General features: G+C 34.6%; 1 protein-coding gene across 2 annotated transcripts in view; it reads left to right on the forward strand.

The window, feature by feature from the left end:
• The window catches only part of CTNNA3 (catenin alpha 3), a 1,765,907-nt gene that overhangs the window by 1,383,433 nt on the left and 363,664 nt on the right, over positions 1-18,810 (forward strand). For both annotated transcript variants that reach the window (XM_054435153.1, XM_054435155.1), the window contains exon 13: positions 5,244-5,395. In XM_054435153.1, the coding sequence (XP_054291128.1) occupies positions 5,244-5,395 (152 nt within the window). The remainder of the gene's footprint in view (positions 1-5,243; positions 5,396-18,810) is intronic.

The raw sequence follows: 18,810 nt of genomic DNA on the forward strand, positions 1-18,810 counted from the left end.
GAAACTTGATACAAAAAAGTATATGCAGTATGATTCTATTTGCATGAACCAAAACAGTTGCATGAACTTCTTATTCATATGCTTAATGCCACTTTCTACTATTAATTCTCTCCGTTAGTTAACATAAATAAAAATAGTATTGATAATTTAAACATTTGAGAATTCTTACTGAGAAATGCAAAGAAAACCAAGCAATTTAACAAAATAAAATTTATTAACAATTTAAAATAAATAAAATTTATAAAGTAGTACATAAAAGAACAAAGGTCCGTCATAGAACATTATTTGGTTCAGGTCCAACTTTGAATATTTAAGTAGTCACATTTATGTAAATGATTACTGTGATGTAAACAAATTAGAAAATGATGTGAGGAAAAGCATGAAAGAGCTTAATCATCATATTAAAAATTCATTGGATACACTTTTAATATACTTAAATCAGAAATATTATTTATTAATATTAACCCATTATGTAGACATATGAAGATTTTTTAAATTAAAATACAGGGAAAGAAGAAAAGTTTCTAAGTCACTGGAGAGACTCAAAGGTGGACACTCAGGCCACTTAAATGATTAGCGTTTCATATGTAGAAAAACTACTCTGCCAGAGGGGGAAAACATAATATATCAGCTTCATGAAGCTATATCTAAGTCCTTTCTCTCTAGTATTTTATTTTTTTTACTTTTTGAAGATATTCCATATATTCTTGAAAGATAGAGTAGAGTATAACACAGAGGTCAAAAGTGCTGCTCTTGTTAACCATGTGATGTGTGATAAAGGATCAGAGTAGGTCAGTACTTTGGGGCATATCATTTGAAAAATGGTGAAATCCTCACTAGTCATTGATTTGTATGATATATGATCTATGAGGTACCAAATGTATTCTTGATACATAATATTGGCTCCCTAAATATTAAATACATATGAACCACAATAATTAGCATTTATTGAATAAATGAAAAAAAAGAAGAGTATGAAGTGGTATTTGTAGAAGTCATTTATATGCTTAATGCCACTTTCTACTATTATTAATTCTCTCCCAGTTATTTAACATAACCTAAAGAAATGATGACTTAGCATTATGTGAGCTTTCAAAGGCAAATTTCTTTACCACCAGTAATTTTCAAAGATAATGGTATAATTAGAAATATTTTAATCTGGGTTTTATTAATGGTAGAAAACAATTTGGTGATATCATTTTTAGATCATTAATGAGTCTGAATTCTTTTCTGACCTATTTAATTCCATAATAATGTATCCTCACCTACTTTCAAATACACATAATAAATTTAGCAAGGATTAAGAAGGGATAAAATATTTTTGGGCTACTACCAGAGAGAAGCTCAAGGCCTAGGAGAACTTGGCTGTGTAGGTCTGTTAACTGCATTGTCAGAAAATTATCATGAATTTCCCCAGGAGCACAGCAATTCAGAAGCCCCATGGACTTTACTTATCAAAAGAAAGCAGTGCAGATTTAGGGTTCGGAGAGCAGGCTCTGTATTCTCAATTACCAGCCCATCGCTTATTAACTGTGTGACCTCAGTTTCCTCATAGGTAAATCAGGATAGTAATAGTTCCTGCCTTACAGGGCTTCTGTGAGGATTATGAGGCATGCATCTAAAATGCTTAGCACAGTGCCAAGATGAGTGAGAATGGTAGCTATTATTCTGTCTATTCTGAATAAAGTAGGAAGAGAAAGTATAGACTGTAAAAGAGTTCAGAACTGGTTCCGAATTTGGCTGTGTAAAATAGACAAGATACTTTGAAGTCGCTGGGGTATTGACCAAAAGGCTGCCTTTGTTTGATAAATCTACACTCCAAAGTTCAGAACAGCTTATCCTATCTGGCATTTCAATTGATTAGAGTGGACGTGTTTAAGGTGTCCCTCTCTTTGATCAATAATTGTATAGCATGATTGTATATTAATGTCTAAACCTCATTTTCTGAAAACCTAGGTAGATTATGGAGTAAAGACAGGTTTGTCAATTTGTTATTCTTTCTAAATTACCATAAACTGACTACTTATTTATACTCATTTTGTATTTTCTTGAAATCATTAAAAAAATTTATTCCTAGTTTGATCCAAGCAACCATATGTCCATAGTGTAAGTAAAGTACACCCACAGCTGATGTTTAAGCTAATGAAATGAGAAATGATTTACATATCAGCGTTGAATAGTTCATTTATGCTGTTAGGGTGAGAAAGTAGTAGTTTCCATCTGTACTTCAGAAATTAAACATTTGCTTCTGAAAGATTTTCATTGGAGCTAATATTAATTTATTGGTAAAAGGCCCTTAGAGGAGTTAAAATGAAATCATTTTGCACTAATGAAAAGGCTGTGTTGTATTTTTTGTAAGATTCCTTAAATCTTTCTCACAATTACTTCACAGGGCAGTGAAAAACAGATCTTTACATGACTTTAACTTTTTCTTTTTTTGCCAAAATCTACATAGGAAGATGGTGGGAACTGTATCAATAATAGCAGATTGAAAGTATTAACAGACAGAATTAAATTATTACTATATGGCACACTTGTTTGGTATATGAGAAAAAACATTTTTTAGTGGGGATGACTATGAATAAAGTTATGTAGCCGACAGCTCCCTACAGGTTTTGAGGACATATCTCTTTTTACTTAACTATGTCTTTGGAGTGAATAGAGCATATCACAGAGGCTAGAAGCCATTTTGTCCTGTTCTTTAGAGTAGTAGTTTTGACGGTTGGTTTGCTGTCTACTCCAGAACCTGAAGGAAATGTGAAATAACTGGACACATTTTCTTAGACATTCCCTCCTCTTTTAACACTACAAAAGTAATGATTAACTCATTAAGCAGATTTGAATGTTCCTATAAGCCTGCATAAATATATTTTTGGAGCTTTTCAGTTGTTAACAAAATCGAAATCACATTTAAATGCAAGCTGGACATGTTTCATTGTACTTACTCTTTGCTTGATTTTACATATTAATTAATTAATTCATTCATTCATTTAATCACTCAATTCATTCGATCATTTATTTACTGCATGCCAGCCTATGCACTTAGGATATAAACAAAGAAAAGCTTCAAGAAACAATTGAAAACTTGTAAACACTGTATTAACATGATGTGTTCATAAAACAACTTATTGAGTGTCCATCATTTGAGAGATACTATAATACTTAATGCTAAGAGCAGGTTCCATTCATAAGATTATACTTAAAATTAACCTGAGAATGAGCAGAATTTAGACATGGGAGGAACTATGCTGTGGACTGAAATAGTAGATGATGATGAATAGAGACAGTGGGGCTAAAAATTCTCAAAGGATTTGGGATATATTTACATAGTAGAGCAGATGGCACTTAGTAGGTATTTGGATGTAAGGAATAAAGACGTATAGGAGGTCAGATAAAACACCTGGGTTTTTTCATGAATGACTCAGCACCAACATAGAATATAGGAAAGGAAAATTAGGTTTCCTGGGTAGAAAGAAATGTATTTAGATTTAGATAGAATATGTTTGAGGTGTTATAAAAGATTCAGGCAGAATTTTGCCATTGTCAGTTGGATATGCAGTTCTGAAATTAACAAAAAAGGTCTAGATTAGAGAGATACTTTGAGAGTCACATCCATGTAAAAGAGAATTGTGGTTTGCGATTGTTTCTCCTAGGCAAAGTGGTATGAGTTTGTGCTCCTTCTTGCTTTGTTATCCCATCCACTGAAAGGGAGACTGTGATTTGAGGGTTTCTCAGTGCAAAGTGGTATGACCCAATAGAAGTTTCTGTTATCCCAAAAGTTACCTTGATAATAGCCATATCTCCACTCTTCAAAATGGTAATCACTAGTCACATGTATGTGTTAAGCAATTGAAATGGGATGAGTATGACTAAGGAATTGAATTTAAAATTTAAGGCTAATGAATTTAATGTTTAATAGCTATATGCAGCTGGTAGCCACCTTTTATTAGACAGTGTGCCTAGAAAACGGACAGAGAATAGGAGCACAGTGGATAATTTCAGCAGGTATGGTGGCTCAGAAGTAGGATATAGGTGATACATTTTAGCAGCTAGAGGAAAGAAAGCACCAGATAAAATGAGTGCCCATGTATATCATTAAAATTTCCTCATATCAATAACATGGCAGGTAGAATTGCAAGAGATGCTATGCCATACATACAGATACAAATTAAATGTAGAAAAATAACATTTATTGATATTTTTATACCAGTCAAAATATTTCTATCTTCCAGGTTTAGAATTATTTCTTCTAAAAATTAATCTTCTTATCCAACATCTTCATATGGGCAAGAGGCTTCCTTACTATGATATAGTAGATTAGTTTGAGTGTAGATTCTGCATTTGGGGACTCTGAGTTCACATCTCTTGTTACACATTAACAGAATGAATCTGTGGAAGTCTTGATTTCTCTGTGTCCTAGTTAAACTATTAATACTCAGTTAATACTGGGGTTATGTTAAGATTTAAATCACATTGAACACTTAGAAAAGTACCTTGAGCCTAGTGAAGAGATAATAACTGTTAATATCATTAACCTTAAAAGTAAAATTGAAGAAGTGTTTTTATTTGAAACTATTTTGAAGCCTTAATTTAAAAAGATAATCCATGGATTGGCTTACTGATAGAAATATCCCTATAGTCAGTCAGTGTTTTGTTATTTTAAAGATAGTTCTCATATGAGAATGCCAATTCCTTTTCACTAATTTTTTATTATAGAGAAAACATCTTACTAAAAGGAAGTTTACAATATTTTTACTATTTCTATAAGATAGAATTACTACTTTTAACTAAATTTTCTTCTGTTTAGCAACTCAATTGCTTTTTCTTTAAATATCTTTGTGTTTACAGTTCCAACTGTTTTACACACCAATTCCTTTTTGTAATTTCTTGTGGTTTATATTGAATAGGATGAGAAATGATTGTATGGTCCCAAGGTTTTGTAAAAAAAAAAATGATATAAAGGGGAAAGATAATCTTTTAAAACATTTATATAAAATTGCCTTTCTCTCCAGAAGCCTGGGGTTTAGAAAAAAAACTGCCTTCAATTGTCTTTGATTCCTTTTACTTTTCAGAGATTCAAGATAATCCTGCTAAAATTTGTGTATCTCTATATTTAAAAAATACAATTAAAGAGCTATTAATCAAATATTTGTTTAAAACCAAATTCTACATTTCCTGGAAACTACTGTAGAAATCCAAAAATACAAAGAGGACAATCTTCTCCTTATTCTTTATTTTAACAGTAATTCCTGAATTTGTAACACAAGTGAATGTTGCCTTGGAAGCCTTAAGCAAAAACTCGTTGAATGTGTTGGATGATAATCAATTTGTGGACATCTCAAAGAAGATCTATGATACAATTCATGATATCAGATGTTCAGTCATGATGATTCGGGTAAGTTTGCTTTTCCTTCCATTGAATTATTGCAATGTTCTTCACCATCTGGAATGCCTGGGAGGACTGCAAGAAATGCTTTATTTCTATGCTGTAATGTCAATGCTGAAATCTATTAAAACTTTAGAAGTTCATATGTATCCCCAAAGTCAGATCCACTGTCACAAACAACACTTTTACTTATGTATTTGGTTATAACTTACGCAAATGAGTGCATTTTACTGCTGCGTGTGCAGAAAAGATAGGATTTATTGGGTGCAGGATTTGTTGAGGTGTCCCTTAGCATGATCAGAAGCCAAAGAAAAACACATAAAGTAATTTGCTTTTTTATTTTTCTTGAACAAAAAGGAAAGAATCTTTCTTATCACTGTAGTGGAATTGATAGGAAAACATGATGTTTTATGGCCAAACCCTCTCATCCTAGATCATAAAATCACAGAGTGTTCTGCAAGAAATCTCACTTGGAGTTGCCAGCAACAACAAACACTTCAAGGGTCCCAGTCTGGGAGTTGTCTGTTTGGGGACACATATTCCACCTTCCCAGGCATGAGAGCACCATTTGTTGTGGGCACACTGTATATACAGAAACCAGAATTGTTTTCCCTCAATTATTAATGCAAAGTGTTCTTTTAAATGTTACCAAAAAATGAACATTCTTTGGAAAATGCATATGTAAAGATATGGAGATACCTTATCTTAAGTGGATTCACCTGAAGACAGACTCTGAAGTAAGGATTTGTGTTATCAGTAGTCTATTTAGTAGAAAATGAGACAAAGTGAGGCAGAGAGGGGAAGAAAACCAAGAAGGTATAATTATGAGTCACTGCAGGCAACTGGGGCTTGGGGCTTGATCCTGCTGGTAAACTCTGGGTAGTACTGCAGACTGCACCTCAGCACTTCAGAATTATCTTACCTGACATGAACAAACTGGAGATTTAGCCACCTATTCATCCTGGGTGAAAAGCTACCCTCAGAGGTGTCACCTGAGCCTCATGTTCAGGGCCAATCAAGCTTTTGTGGCCAGTGAAAGTAATTCTCAGGCAGGGTAGCAGGTGCTTGCTGTAGGAAGATTCAGTGGGACTGGTGAATATAATTTTTAAGTATGAATAGAATTCAATTTTCAAGCCTCTGGACTTAACTGTTAGTAAGTCTGTAAGATGGAAATAGAAGTGCTGAGAATATATGAGTGTAGCATCAGTAGTATTAATATCTGATGGGCCTGAATGTCACTGGCTATACTGAGCAGTCCGTAAGTCATTTGTGGACCTTGTAAAGAAAAGGGCCAGCAAATATTAGGGAGTCTGGCAGGGCAGAAGGATGCTGTGGAAGAGCTTGTAAGAGAAAGTCTAAGGGTGCCAAGACAGAGAATCTAGTACATTGAGGCTTGGGAAAACCTGAAAGCAAACCAATTACCATATCAAAGAGAAACCTCAGGATAAATACTTGTGAGCAACCTACAAGTATTTCTAAGTGGTTAGAAAATTTGGCCCTGTACCAATTGACTATGTCTAAACAGCAAGAAACTTTACCAATTTTCTTGTTGCAAAATTTTTATGCCTTACCTCTGTGGATTAGTGGACTAGTAATAACCCAAAACTGGGAGGTAGGTGAATCCAGAAAAGAAACGTTAAAAGTGTAAAGAAGGCACATGAACTTCAGGATATAGTCTTGCCAGAGTGAAACCTCTCCATTTTCACTATCCCTGAGTGGATATTTGAGAATATAAACCAGTGAGATAGCACAGGAGAACCAGGGTAGGGAATGCATTTTTTTTCTCACTAAAGCTATCTAGGGATGCAAAAGAAAATCTTATAGCTTCTCCCAGTTAGATGTTCCAGTATTTTTAAATTTCCTCATTATCAAGATAGCTTACTTACAGCAAATCAAATTATCTTGCCATTATTTTTACATATTCCTCATATACAGTGTTCCTCTGTAGGGCAGGAGAACAATTTGTTGTAATTATTAATAGCCTTTGAGAGCAGTAATTTTCTCCCATAGTCATCTCTTTTTCTTCAAGATAAATACTTCCATTTCTGTTAACTTTTTCTCATAGGAATAATTTAGTATTTTGTGTTCTTCACTAGTCCTTATTTAATTTTTAACAAAATTCTCAAATGAGACTATCAAAAATGCATTCAAATTGGTGTCTGTCCAATGTCAAATAAACTAGAAGACTTGTTCTTATGTTATTTCTACCGATATAGCCAACTGCTATTAGCCTATATTTTTTTCCATTTAAACATTATATTTATTGGATAGAGGTTGACTTCCTTTTCCTTTTTTTTATCTTGTTGTTGCCTATGTATGCATCCTTTATTTTGACTTGTTCTGTTCTTGTTCTTAAGTCCTAATCCTGTTAAACTGTATATGATTCTTCATATGATTTATCAGATTGTTTTCTGGTTTGGTTGTTGAATTTATCAAGTTAGTATCAATTAGAAACATGAAATGTAGAGTCTTAGTTTCTTCAACTAAATAACTAATAAAAACATTAAATTATATTGGCCCTTTATCTGACTGTAATCCCTGCTAGAGAGATTCAGTTAAGAGCATTAGTGTTAAGAACCTTTAGCATTTGATGTTCCACGCAACTGAGAACATGTCTCTAAGTATATGGTTTTAAAGAGTGTTTTCTGAGTTTTAAGGCAGATATATTATTTCTTTAAGTACACTTTATGGTCAAAAAGATAAAGCAAATAAAATCAGAGCTGCTGTACTTGAAACCAGGGAGGAACACCCAGAGGCTAATCGTCTCTATCTCTATACCCCCAGTTCCCTAAGCAGCCTCTAGGGAAACCTCGACACAACTTCTACAGGGATTCCTTGGAAAATGATCCATAAACTTATGGACTTAATCCCTAACTGGGTTATAGGATAAAAATAAATTCTCACTTAGGTGCAAGTAAATGAAAATCTATCCCTTTTTTTCTTAAAGACTGTCCCTTTTTCACAGAAGAGAATAAACTTGATCTGGTATAATCTTCTTTTTCACAAGGTCAAATTTAATGCTGGCCAATATTCTGGCCTTAGAACTGCAAAGTATTTGATCCTTTCTTCAAGGTATCTAAAAAGTGTCAACATTAAAGCAATAAATGTATAATTATACAAGCTCAGGGAGGGATAGGCTATGCTATTGAGGATATTTATAAGTGCATCAGAATCCCATTTTATGTCTGAATTTTTATGAATACTCTTCAGTGCCTTTGAAACAATAAAATACTAACTCAAGATCAGAACTTGGCATTTTATAGGGTTTTATAAAAATATGATTATGTCTTTACTATTTGTTTTGATCAATAATTATGCTAGCAGTTGTTTAAAATTCTAAGATAAATACTGTGACATTTAGTATTGCTATTTCCACTGGATTCAGTGTGTAGACAAGTGAGGCTATAGACTATCATACTTAGCAAACTCATAGAATAAGCAGTATTAAATATTTTGATCTGTTTGATATTTAATATATATGTGTAAATTATGCAACTATTAAGAGTGCATAATATAATGGTTAAAACTAAAGCAAGAAACAAATCTTACTTAGCCTCAATTTCCTCCTTTGTAAGATAGACATGGTATTAAACCTACTTCAAAAGATTATTATGCTTACATGAGTTAATAGAAATGAAATGCTTAATAAATAATAGGCTATAATAAGAAGATAGCTACTACTGCTATTATTACCACATAGAGTTAGTACTTACTAGACCTACTGAAGCTACTTAATATTTTTGTATATCTTGACGAATATTAACTACATAAGCATGCTTGTAGAGCAACATGAAGGGCAAAGTCCTAAATCAAGAAATCTCTTCTTTTATAAGGCAATGTTTGAATAAGAGGATACTTATGCTTATTAACATCAGGTCTAAATTATAGACCGTTTAATGCAAATTATGCTTTTGAACCTATATTAGTTTAAGGTAGTATTATAATTCTGCACATAATTTTTATAGACTCCTTAAAACATGAATGAGAACTGAACTCTCAATGTTCATCTTTTTTTGGTAAAAGACATTTAACCACGAATGGAGGAAATTTTAAAAGAGCACATAATTGAATTGAGGGAGAGGGTAGTATAAGTGGCCCGCAGTGAAGTATCCTCATAAAAAGAAACAAGATTCAGGTAAAATTATTCCTATAACGGGCATTCAGAATGTAGATTTCACATGTTTTGTTTGTGAATTTTCATATGTGCCTTATCAAAGGCACTTCAAAAATATAGAGATACTTTCCAAAGCCAAGTGTGTAGATTTTCAGGTCCATAACTCCAGTTTGCATTTTCTGTGTTAGTTTTCTAACTCTATATATCAGGGAATAGGAACATATTTTGCATATCTGACTTGATGAAGGTTAATTTTTGAGGAAACAAAGAAAAATAAGATAAATTTACATGGCCCAGTTTACATTAATTGTTTTTACATGAATCATTTACATGGCTTCTAGAACTGGGACACAGTCCGATATACAATATCGGCTTATATAACCAGACAATCTTTAGGTCTGATTCTATTTCACCTACAGGAATGAATAGATTTATGGCTTTTCCTGGAACTAAATATAACTTTCTCAATTGAGATTACCTGCAGTGTCATGACTTCTATAAATTTCTTTCATTTTCTTCCATAACATATTTTTTTCTTCGTGGCCTTGTAGACATCTTTTCTTTATGTGTCTTCCAGGCTGAGCTTCTGTCTATTTGAAGTTTCATACTCAAACTACTAAAGGAAACACTTTTACAATTTCAGTTAGTCACTAACCAATGTAGAATGTTATCTTATCCAATTACAATTCTCTGGAATTAAGTTTGGAAATGGGCAAATAGTGAAAGAATATTGTGTAAAATCAGAAGACCTGAGTTCAAGTCTCAGCTCTACATGTTACCGTTTATATTTTTACTTTACATGATGTCATCAGTTTCTTCCCTGCAGGGGAAAATGGAAGAACACTACTGAATTTCTACTTCTAAGTATCATTGTATGTAAAAGTAAAGGACTGAACAGTGTTTCCTGAGATGATGAAAAAAATGAGACTGTCCATGCTTCAAATGCAAATTAGGGCCAAGTGCGGTGGCTCATGCCTGTTTGGGAGGCCAAGGTGGGTGGATTGCCTGAGCTCAGGAGTTGGAGAACAGCCTGGCCAACATGGGGAAACCTCATCTCTACTAAAATACAAAAAATTACCTGGGCATGGTGGTGCGTGCCTGTAGTCCCAGTTCAGGAGCTTGAGGCAGGAGAATTGCTTGAATCTGGGAGGCAGAGATTGCAGTGAGCTGAGATCACGCCACTGCGCTCCAGACTGGGTGACAGAGGAAGATTCCATCTCCAAAAAGAAGGAAAAAAATGCAAATTAAATAAGACATGGACAATAGAGACATACAATGATACAATGAAACTCAAAATATGTATTTCAATGTAGTAGCAACTAACAAGTGGAAAATATTGTTTTTAAAGTAGACTATATCACAGCATCCAAAATTATAAAATAAGTAATAATTTTAACAAAACAAATATAATATCTATACTCTGAAAATTATAATACAACATTAAAAAGATTAAAAACACCTAAATATCTGAAGGGATTGATCATATTCCTGAAGTTGGAGACTCAATATTAAGATGTCAGTTATCCTCAGATTGACTTACAGATTGATTTATCACTGTCTTAAATTCTCAGCAGACTCTTAAGAAAACCGATCATTTGAGGTGATTACTTTGGAGGATACATTTGCCAAAACTCATCAAACTGCATTTAAAGTTGTATGTAAATTAGATATTAATAAAGTTCATTAAAAAATAATCAACTCCATAGCCAACACCTCAGAAAATAGCTAATTTTAAATAGATAAAATCATACCAAATTGCAAATTAGGGCTAATCAGAAAAACTTACACGGACTATTAAAAATGCTGATATCTCAAATATTATAAAATTAATAATACCTTTCTACTTTATAAGTGACTGTTTGCCAAACATTTCTAATGTATGGGGGTTCTCTTTTATTTTTTATTTCTCATATATGTGAATCATTATTTACTATTTTAGATCAGCAGGTGGCATATTTTGGCCTTTGGGCCACATTTGATCCACCATATGTTTTGTATGGCCTGTGGCCTAAGAATGGTTTTAATATTTTTAAATGGTTGAAAAAATTTAAAAGAAGAATATGATATTTTGACTCATTAAAATGGTATAAAATTCTAATTTTAGTGTCCATAAAATCATATTGAAACGTGACTCAGCCGTTGGTTTATATCTATGACTCTTTGTGCTACAGTGACAAGGTTGAGGAGTTGTAAGGAGACTGTAATGGCTCACAAAGCTTAAAATATTTACTACCTGACCCTTTACAGAAAATGTTTACTAAACCTTGCCTTGGAGATTTTGTTTTAGCCTTCATGAAAACCCCACCTGGCTATTCCAAGAATCCACTCACCTTTTTATTAGTTTTCCTTTATACATCCAATCATCCCAAATATTTGAATATTAGAATTGTCTTGTCTTCGAGGTTCCTGGAGCTACACGACCACCTAGAATGACTTCTGCTAACCCTTTCTATTCACAGTCTAGGGTCCCAGGCTGTACTCTCCACACTCCTCTACTCTTCTTTTCACCCTGATGGCTTGCCATTCATCCGGGTACTCTTTTTCTCACCCTTTCTTTTCTAGATCAAACTCTTGTTTTTTTGTTTTAATTTCCAAATTTTATGTTCATGCCCTGATGCTTTTCAAATAAAGTTGTTTAATTACCAGAACCCACCCTTCTCCAAAGGCTGCAAGGAAGTTTTTACATTCCTTTTGATATTTTTGCATTATTTGTTCAACGCATAAAATTAAATTTTAGCCTCACCTTTGATTATTGTACGTTTTGAAATTCAATTTTTAAGGTTTATAGAATGTTGAAATTCATCAACTGTATTCTGTCATGTCATTTTGTTGTTGTTGTTGTTTCATGTTATAGAGGAGTAGACCTCCCCTTATTCATGGTTTTGATTTTCATGGTTTCAGTTATCTGTGGTCAACCACAGTCTGATAATATTAAATAAAAAATTCCAGAGTTAAACAATTTATAAGTTTTAAATTGTGCACTCTTCTGAGTAGTGTGATGAAATCTCATGCTGTTCCATTCTGTCCTGCCTGGGATGTAAATCATCCCTGTGTCCAACAGATCCATGTTGTCTATGCTCCCCTCCCATTAGTCATATAGTATCGCAGTTCTTGTGTTCAAGTAACCCTTATTTTACTTCATGATGACCCCAAAGTGTACATAGTGATGCAGGCAATTCTGATATGCCAAAGAAGCTGTAAAGTGCTTCCTTTAAGTGAAAAGGTGAAAGTTCTTGACTTAATAAGGAAAGAAAAAAAATCATATGCCAAGGTTGCAAAGATCTACAGTAAGAATGAATCTTCTGTCTGTAGGGTTGTAAAGAAGGAAAAAGAAACTAGAATTAGTTTTGCTATCACTCTTCAGACTCAAAAGTCACAGCCACAGGGTATATGATAAGTGCTTAGTTAAGATGGAAAAGTCATTAAATTTGTGGGTGGAGGACAGAAATGGAAATGTGTTCACATTGATGGCAATCAGATTCGGTACTATCCAAGGTTTCTGGCATTCACTGGAGGTATTAGAACATAACCCCTGTGGATAAGGGGGTGGGGGCAGTGTAGTATTAATTGTATCTAAAGATTATTGGGATTACAAATGAGTTTACATAAAACAGGTATATGCTAAGTGAGTTTAAAATATAGTGACAGGATGAGTATATATATGTATGGCTTGGCTTGCACAGGACAGTACTGGATTATACCGCCTTTTACTTTTAAGTGTCCAATTTGGAGGATAAATTGGTAAGCTCACTAGTTTCTGGGTCCTGATGGTACTGCTTGAGGCCCTGTGGTGCATCATCTCCACCCACAGGGCAACAGTTCCCGGTGCTTGGCACTAATGATCATAGTTCCCTGTCAAGCCAGTTTTTCTAACCCCAGGGAACACTTTCTCTCCATAGTCCTAACGGCTATCAAATGTGCGCTTCTCCCCTTCATGCTTTTCCGATACTTTGTTGACTGTGGAGAATTTATTCAGGCACCATTTCCAATTTATTTAATGTACAAAGACTTCATAGCTTTTCATTTTTCAGTGTTAGGCAGATTTCCTAAGTTCATCTAAGTTACTCTGCTCTTCAACCTCACAGGACTCATGGAATGCCAGTTAAAACACTTTGGCCTTTCTGGAAGTAATATGACTCTTTTCTAGTGTCAGGACCAGTTTGTAAAGAAACCACCTACCAGGGGGATTCCTAAGGGAACTTCGTAAAAGGCCAATAGCAAAGTAACCTTGGTTTTATATGCAAATTTAAATCAAACCTTAGTGAAAAGAAGTCTGTAGCAGGATAAGGTAGGGAAACCTTGGAACACCTGCTGGCACTGGTCAGCAAGAAGTCTTATGCTCTCAGCACATTTAATGGCCCTCCTCTTGTGTATCCCATTTGAAGAAACTTTTGACTAAGGGAGCAGAGGTGACTAGAGTAAGAAAAAGATATTCAGGAAACGTGTTAAGCTACAAAAGCAGCGCTAGTTAGTGATCTCAGTTGCTCATGCTGAGAGAAAGATGTTCAGCTTGAAGTCGTTCTGGGAAGTGCTCTTTCACCAAAGGGTCAACACCACTGGACTGGCAGGAGAGTCCATGGTCCAATAGGACTTTGATGCAGTCTAGTCCTGCACTCAGAGAGCTCTACACAAGTGCAGCTCAGAGCTTTTGACTCAAAGTAGCTGAATATAAGGAGCCAAGCATCTCCCTTTGAAAACACCTTCAGGTGTTCAGGGGAAATGGCTAACATTGTGAATGGAAGGGTAATATGGGGAAGACAGTTACTTGCAGAATCTTAGAGTTTTTGGTTTGCTTTTTGTTAAGTGAATTATTAAATGTCATATTATTATAAACTTGTATAAGTAATTAAATAAGTTAGATTTATATTAAGTATTCAATCTAGTAAGTTCTATTATTTTGGTACAAAAGCTTGTTTTTATCCTAAAAACTCTTAAGGAATGCTAACCTCTTACTTCAAACATAAAGTTTCTCTGCATATCTACATTTCAAGAACAACTTTTGGAGAGTCGAATCAGCCTTCTGGAGAAAATAATATGGGAATACAACTTATAAAATGATGAAGTTTAGAAAACAGACTTTGATGTAGCTAATGGAGGGATACTGGAGATAACTCCAGTATCTGTAAACTAAATAATGGCGTTTCAAAGGGAAAAATATTCTGGAGTCTGATAGCAAAAGTTCTCTAAGTGAATAGAGGCGCTTGAGGTCATATACTGGTAGGGAAAGTCACAGGAAGAGATTCAGGGTCTTCAGGCACCTGAATGCCTAAAGAACATTTTCTCTTACCATAGGAGAATAAAACAGCTCAATGTTTTTATACCATGGGAGCCTTTAGACTCCATAGACTTCCTTTTGTTGATGGAACAGTTATAAACAAATAAATCCCAAGAATCACTTTTTGGGCAATTTGTTAAAGAGCACTTATCCTACTACTACTCTTCCCTGCTCCCTGAGATTCAGACACATTGGCCTGCTGGCTGTTCCCCCAATTCCTCAGACAGGCCCATGCTTCTGGCATCTGTCCACTTACTGTCCTCTCTAACTGTGATGCTTTCTTCCAGGACTCTGCACAGGAGGCCTCTTCAGGTCAGCTTCATCCTTGCCTTATCCAACATCCTACACAGATCCTATATAGAGCCACATTTAAAATTGCATCTCCCACCTCAGCTACTCTTTATCTTCTTGCTCAAGTTTATGCTTGCATAGCGTTTGTCATGATCATTGACATATTACATATTTATTCATTTATTTATCTATTTTCTTTCTTCCCACAAAAGAATGTAGGCTACATGAAATAAGGACGATTCAGACCTTTAAAACAAAGTCTGTTTGGGTGCAGTGGCTTATATCTATAATCCCAGCACTTTGGAAGGCTGAAGCAGGTGGAATGGTTGAGCTCAGGAGTTTCAGACAAGCCTGGGCAACATGGTGAAACCCCCATCTCTGTAAAAAACAGAAAAATTAGCTGGGCATGGTGGTGTGTGCCTATACTCCCAGCTACTTGTGGGGCTGAGGCAGGAGGATGGCTTGACCCTGGAGTCAAGGCTACAGTTTCTGCCACTGCACTCCAGCCTGGGTGACAAAGTGAGACGCTGACCCCCCCAAAAAAATGTTACAGTGTTTTGCATTAAATAAAGTGGTTGATTTGGTTTCCAAATTGGACATTTGTTCAAAATGTAATCATTAGACCCCAAGGAATTAAGGACAAGAACATGTGATGTTACTTTTTTAAATTTTATACTACAAAAATGAGGGACAGTAGAAACTACCTTGAGATATATTTTCACAAAGAATTAAATTTGTTTGATCTGTTATTTAAGATGGTTTTAAGAGTTCCAAGGATGTGTACTAAGCATTGTATTTTGTGGCCACTAATGTAATTATGAATGCACAGTACATGTCTGTTTGATGCTATTTGTCTTTGTAGAACCTTCTGTGAAGTTGGATCCATGTGGTTGTTTTAAAAGTTCTTCATTTCACCTAATGCAGGTGACAAGATTACTCTTTAAAGATGATGACGATTGTAGAACAGCCCTGATGAGACTTTCTCAGTGTATGTATTAGTTGTTGGGTTGTGGAAGAAAAAAAGATCCTAAGGATAGAGCTTGTAGAACGTGCTGGAGTGTATTTTATGCACATTATCCTCTATTATCAGTCCCTTGGTGTTATAAGCTCTAAAAAGTCACAAAATTATCTATAAATTTAATGATTAAAGTGTGTTTTATACTGTCTTATATTGCAATGTTTGGAACAGAAATCAGAAATTTAATTAAAGTCATAAAATATAGAAAGATCCCATAGCAAAAATTATTTGTAACCTTAAAAATGGCTGTAAAATACATTTTAACAATTCCATAGTGGTCTGTTTACTAAAAAATATAAAATTAAAATAAAACTAGGGATTTTTGTATATCTTTTTTTGTCTCTAAAATTAATGGTTTGGGATTAAATTCACGGCTCCCATTTACCAAAAACTTACATTGACAATGCATTTACAAATGACTAATCACTTCCAGGGGATTTTGCTTATTTAACTCTTAGAGTACAAACTTATTTTAGGTTTGCCTCCGTCTTCAAGGAAATTCCCATTCTTTGGAATATCTGTGTAACCCTAGGTAAGTCATGTAGTCTTTTAACTTCAGATTTGCATTTGTAAAATGGGGATAACAAAAGTACCTACGTAAGGATGGTTCATCGGAGTTTAAAAGGGTTAATGTATGCAAATCATTTAGTAAAATTTCTAGGGCATTGTAACTGCTTAGTGAGTATTAGTTTTTGTAGTAGTTAGAATAACAAATACTACTTGCTGTAATACAACCCCCAGATCTCAGTAGCTTATTGCAATGATGGTTTATTTATCAACCTTACATTGATCTGATGCCAGCCTGTTTTCCTGAGCACGTCTCTACAAGGTAGTGATTCAATGATTCAGTATCTTTCAATCTTTTGATTTTGCCATCTGTATAAGCTGGCCTCCATGTCACTGCAGAAATAGGAGAAAGGGTAGATAATTGAATAGGAAGTTTGGTGGCCAGACCTCAATGCGATATACTTTTCTCTACATCTCATTGGACAAAATCCATCAAAAGGACCTGAATAAACTGCAAAGGAGTTGGTGAATGCCCTCTTCCTCTGTGCCTAAGAAGAAATAGGACTGATGAACACATAAACATTCCTTGTCACACTCTTTGTTCCAGTTATTATTGCTGCATAACAAATTACTCCACACATAGTGATATAAAACAACCATCAATGTATCATGCTCTCACATTCTATGGGTCAGGAATTTAGAGAGGGCACAAACTCTTTCTTGTGCATGTCTGACATCTGGACTAAGGAATAGAAGACTGAGGAAGGCAACATTTAGCCTCTTATGGGACTTGGCTTTCTCACAGCATGGTAGCCTCTGGATAGTTGGGCTTTTTATGTGACATTTCAGGGATCCAAGAATAAGTTACAGTTAACAAAGCACACGCCATATTGCCTTTTCTATCCTAACTTTGGAAATCTTAGAGTGTCACTTCTGTCATAGTCTTGGTTACAAGCAAGTTAAGAGCCTCCCAGATTCAAAGGAGAGGAGACACGAACCCCATCTTTCAATGGAAAGAGCGTAAAGGTCAAAAGGAGCATGTGAGATGAGAAATAATATTGTATCCATCTTTAGAAAATACAGTTACCCACTTATGTCATCCTGCTCTTATTATCATAGTCATCATCATCATTATCATCATCATCATCATCATTTTCAACAATAACATTTATTTTTAACATTAGTTATGTGACCATAAGTCAATTTAAACCATCTTTTGCTTATTAATTAGTAAAATACACCAATCCAAAGAGTCTTAAATCACTTCAGATAATCATTTGTTTAATGACAGGTAAATATTTAGAGGTATAATTAGTCAAATATTTTAGTGAATAGAACATTAAATTGCCATATTTTGATGTCTTTTATAAATATAGATGCTGCCAATTTAAGATATTAAGCTATACACAATCTTTTTGATACCCTCTCCTAAAAAAAAACCCTTTGAAATAATAATAGCTAGAAAGTATAAAACAGAACAAAAGTCTTGAGGAGGGTATGTGGAATGTGAGATTATCATGAACATGGGAAACATAAAATGAAGAAGACATCATATTGAGAAGTAATTTTCTATCCTGTACAGGATACAGACAATCACTTGAAAAATGGCTGAGTATTTTCTATCTTTTAATCACTGTGCTAGGTTTTAAGAATGCAGACATGGGTGAGTCATGATCTTTGCTATCAAGTAATTGGCATTCTCATAGAATAAAGAAGTACATAAGAAATGACAGGAATACATTGTGATAAGTAATATAATGGAAGCACATGGAATCGTGTTTTAAAATACCGAGGCTTTAAATTCTGCCATGGAGAAAATTATGCAAAGATGTAGCCATTTGTTGACATTCCAGTTGGGCTTTGATGAATGAGTCAGAGTTGGGTAGTTGGAATTGTGGCTTAGCACATTTGCAAGGATACAGAGGTAAAGACAGGAGAAAGAACTGCAATTCAGTGAAGGGTACCTGGACCCCAGTGTACAAGTGGAGGAGGAGTGGAAACATAAGCAGAGTTCAAATTTTTAAGAGTCTTCATGCATGTCAAAGAAACATGACCTTGCTAAATGGCAAGAGGAACAGAATTACAAGGCTTGGTATAGAGTGTTCAAAATTCATCCTGTATGGTTGGGATGGCAGCATAGTCATCCCTTTCAGTTCCTCAGTCACCTGCCTTAAGCTGCCTAATATTTAAAAATTGAGATTCTTTAAGCAAGAGAGAAG

Source organism: Pongo pygmaeus, chromosome 8, assembly GCF_028885625.2.
Source record: "Pongo pygmaeus isolate AG05252 chromosome 8, NHGRI_mPonPyg2-v2.0_pri, whole genome shotgun sequence".
NCBI lineage: Eukaryota > Metazoa > Chordata > Mammalia > Primates > Hominidae > Pongo > Pongo pygmaeus.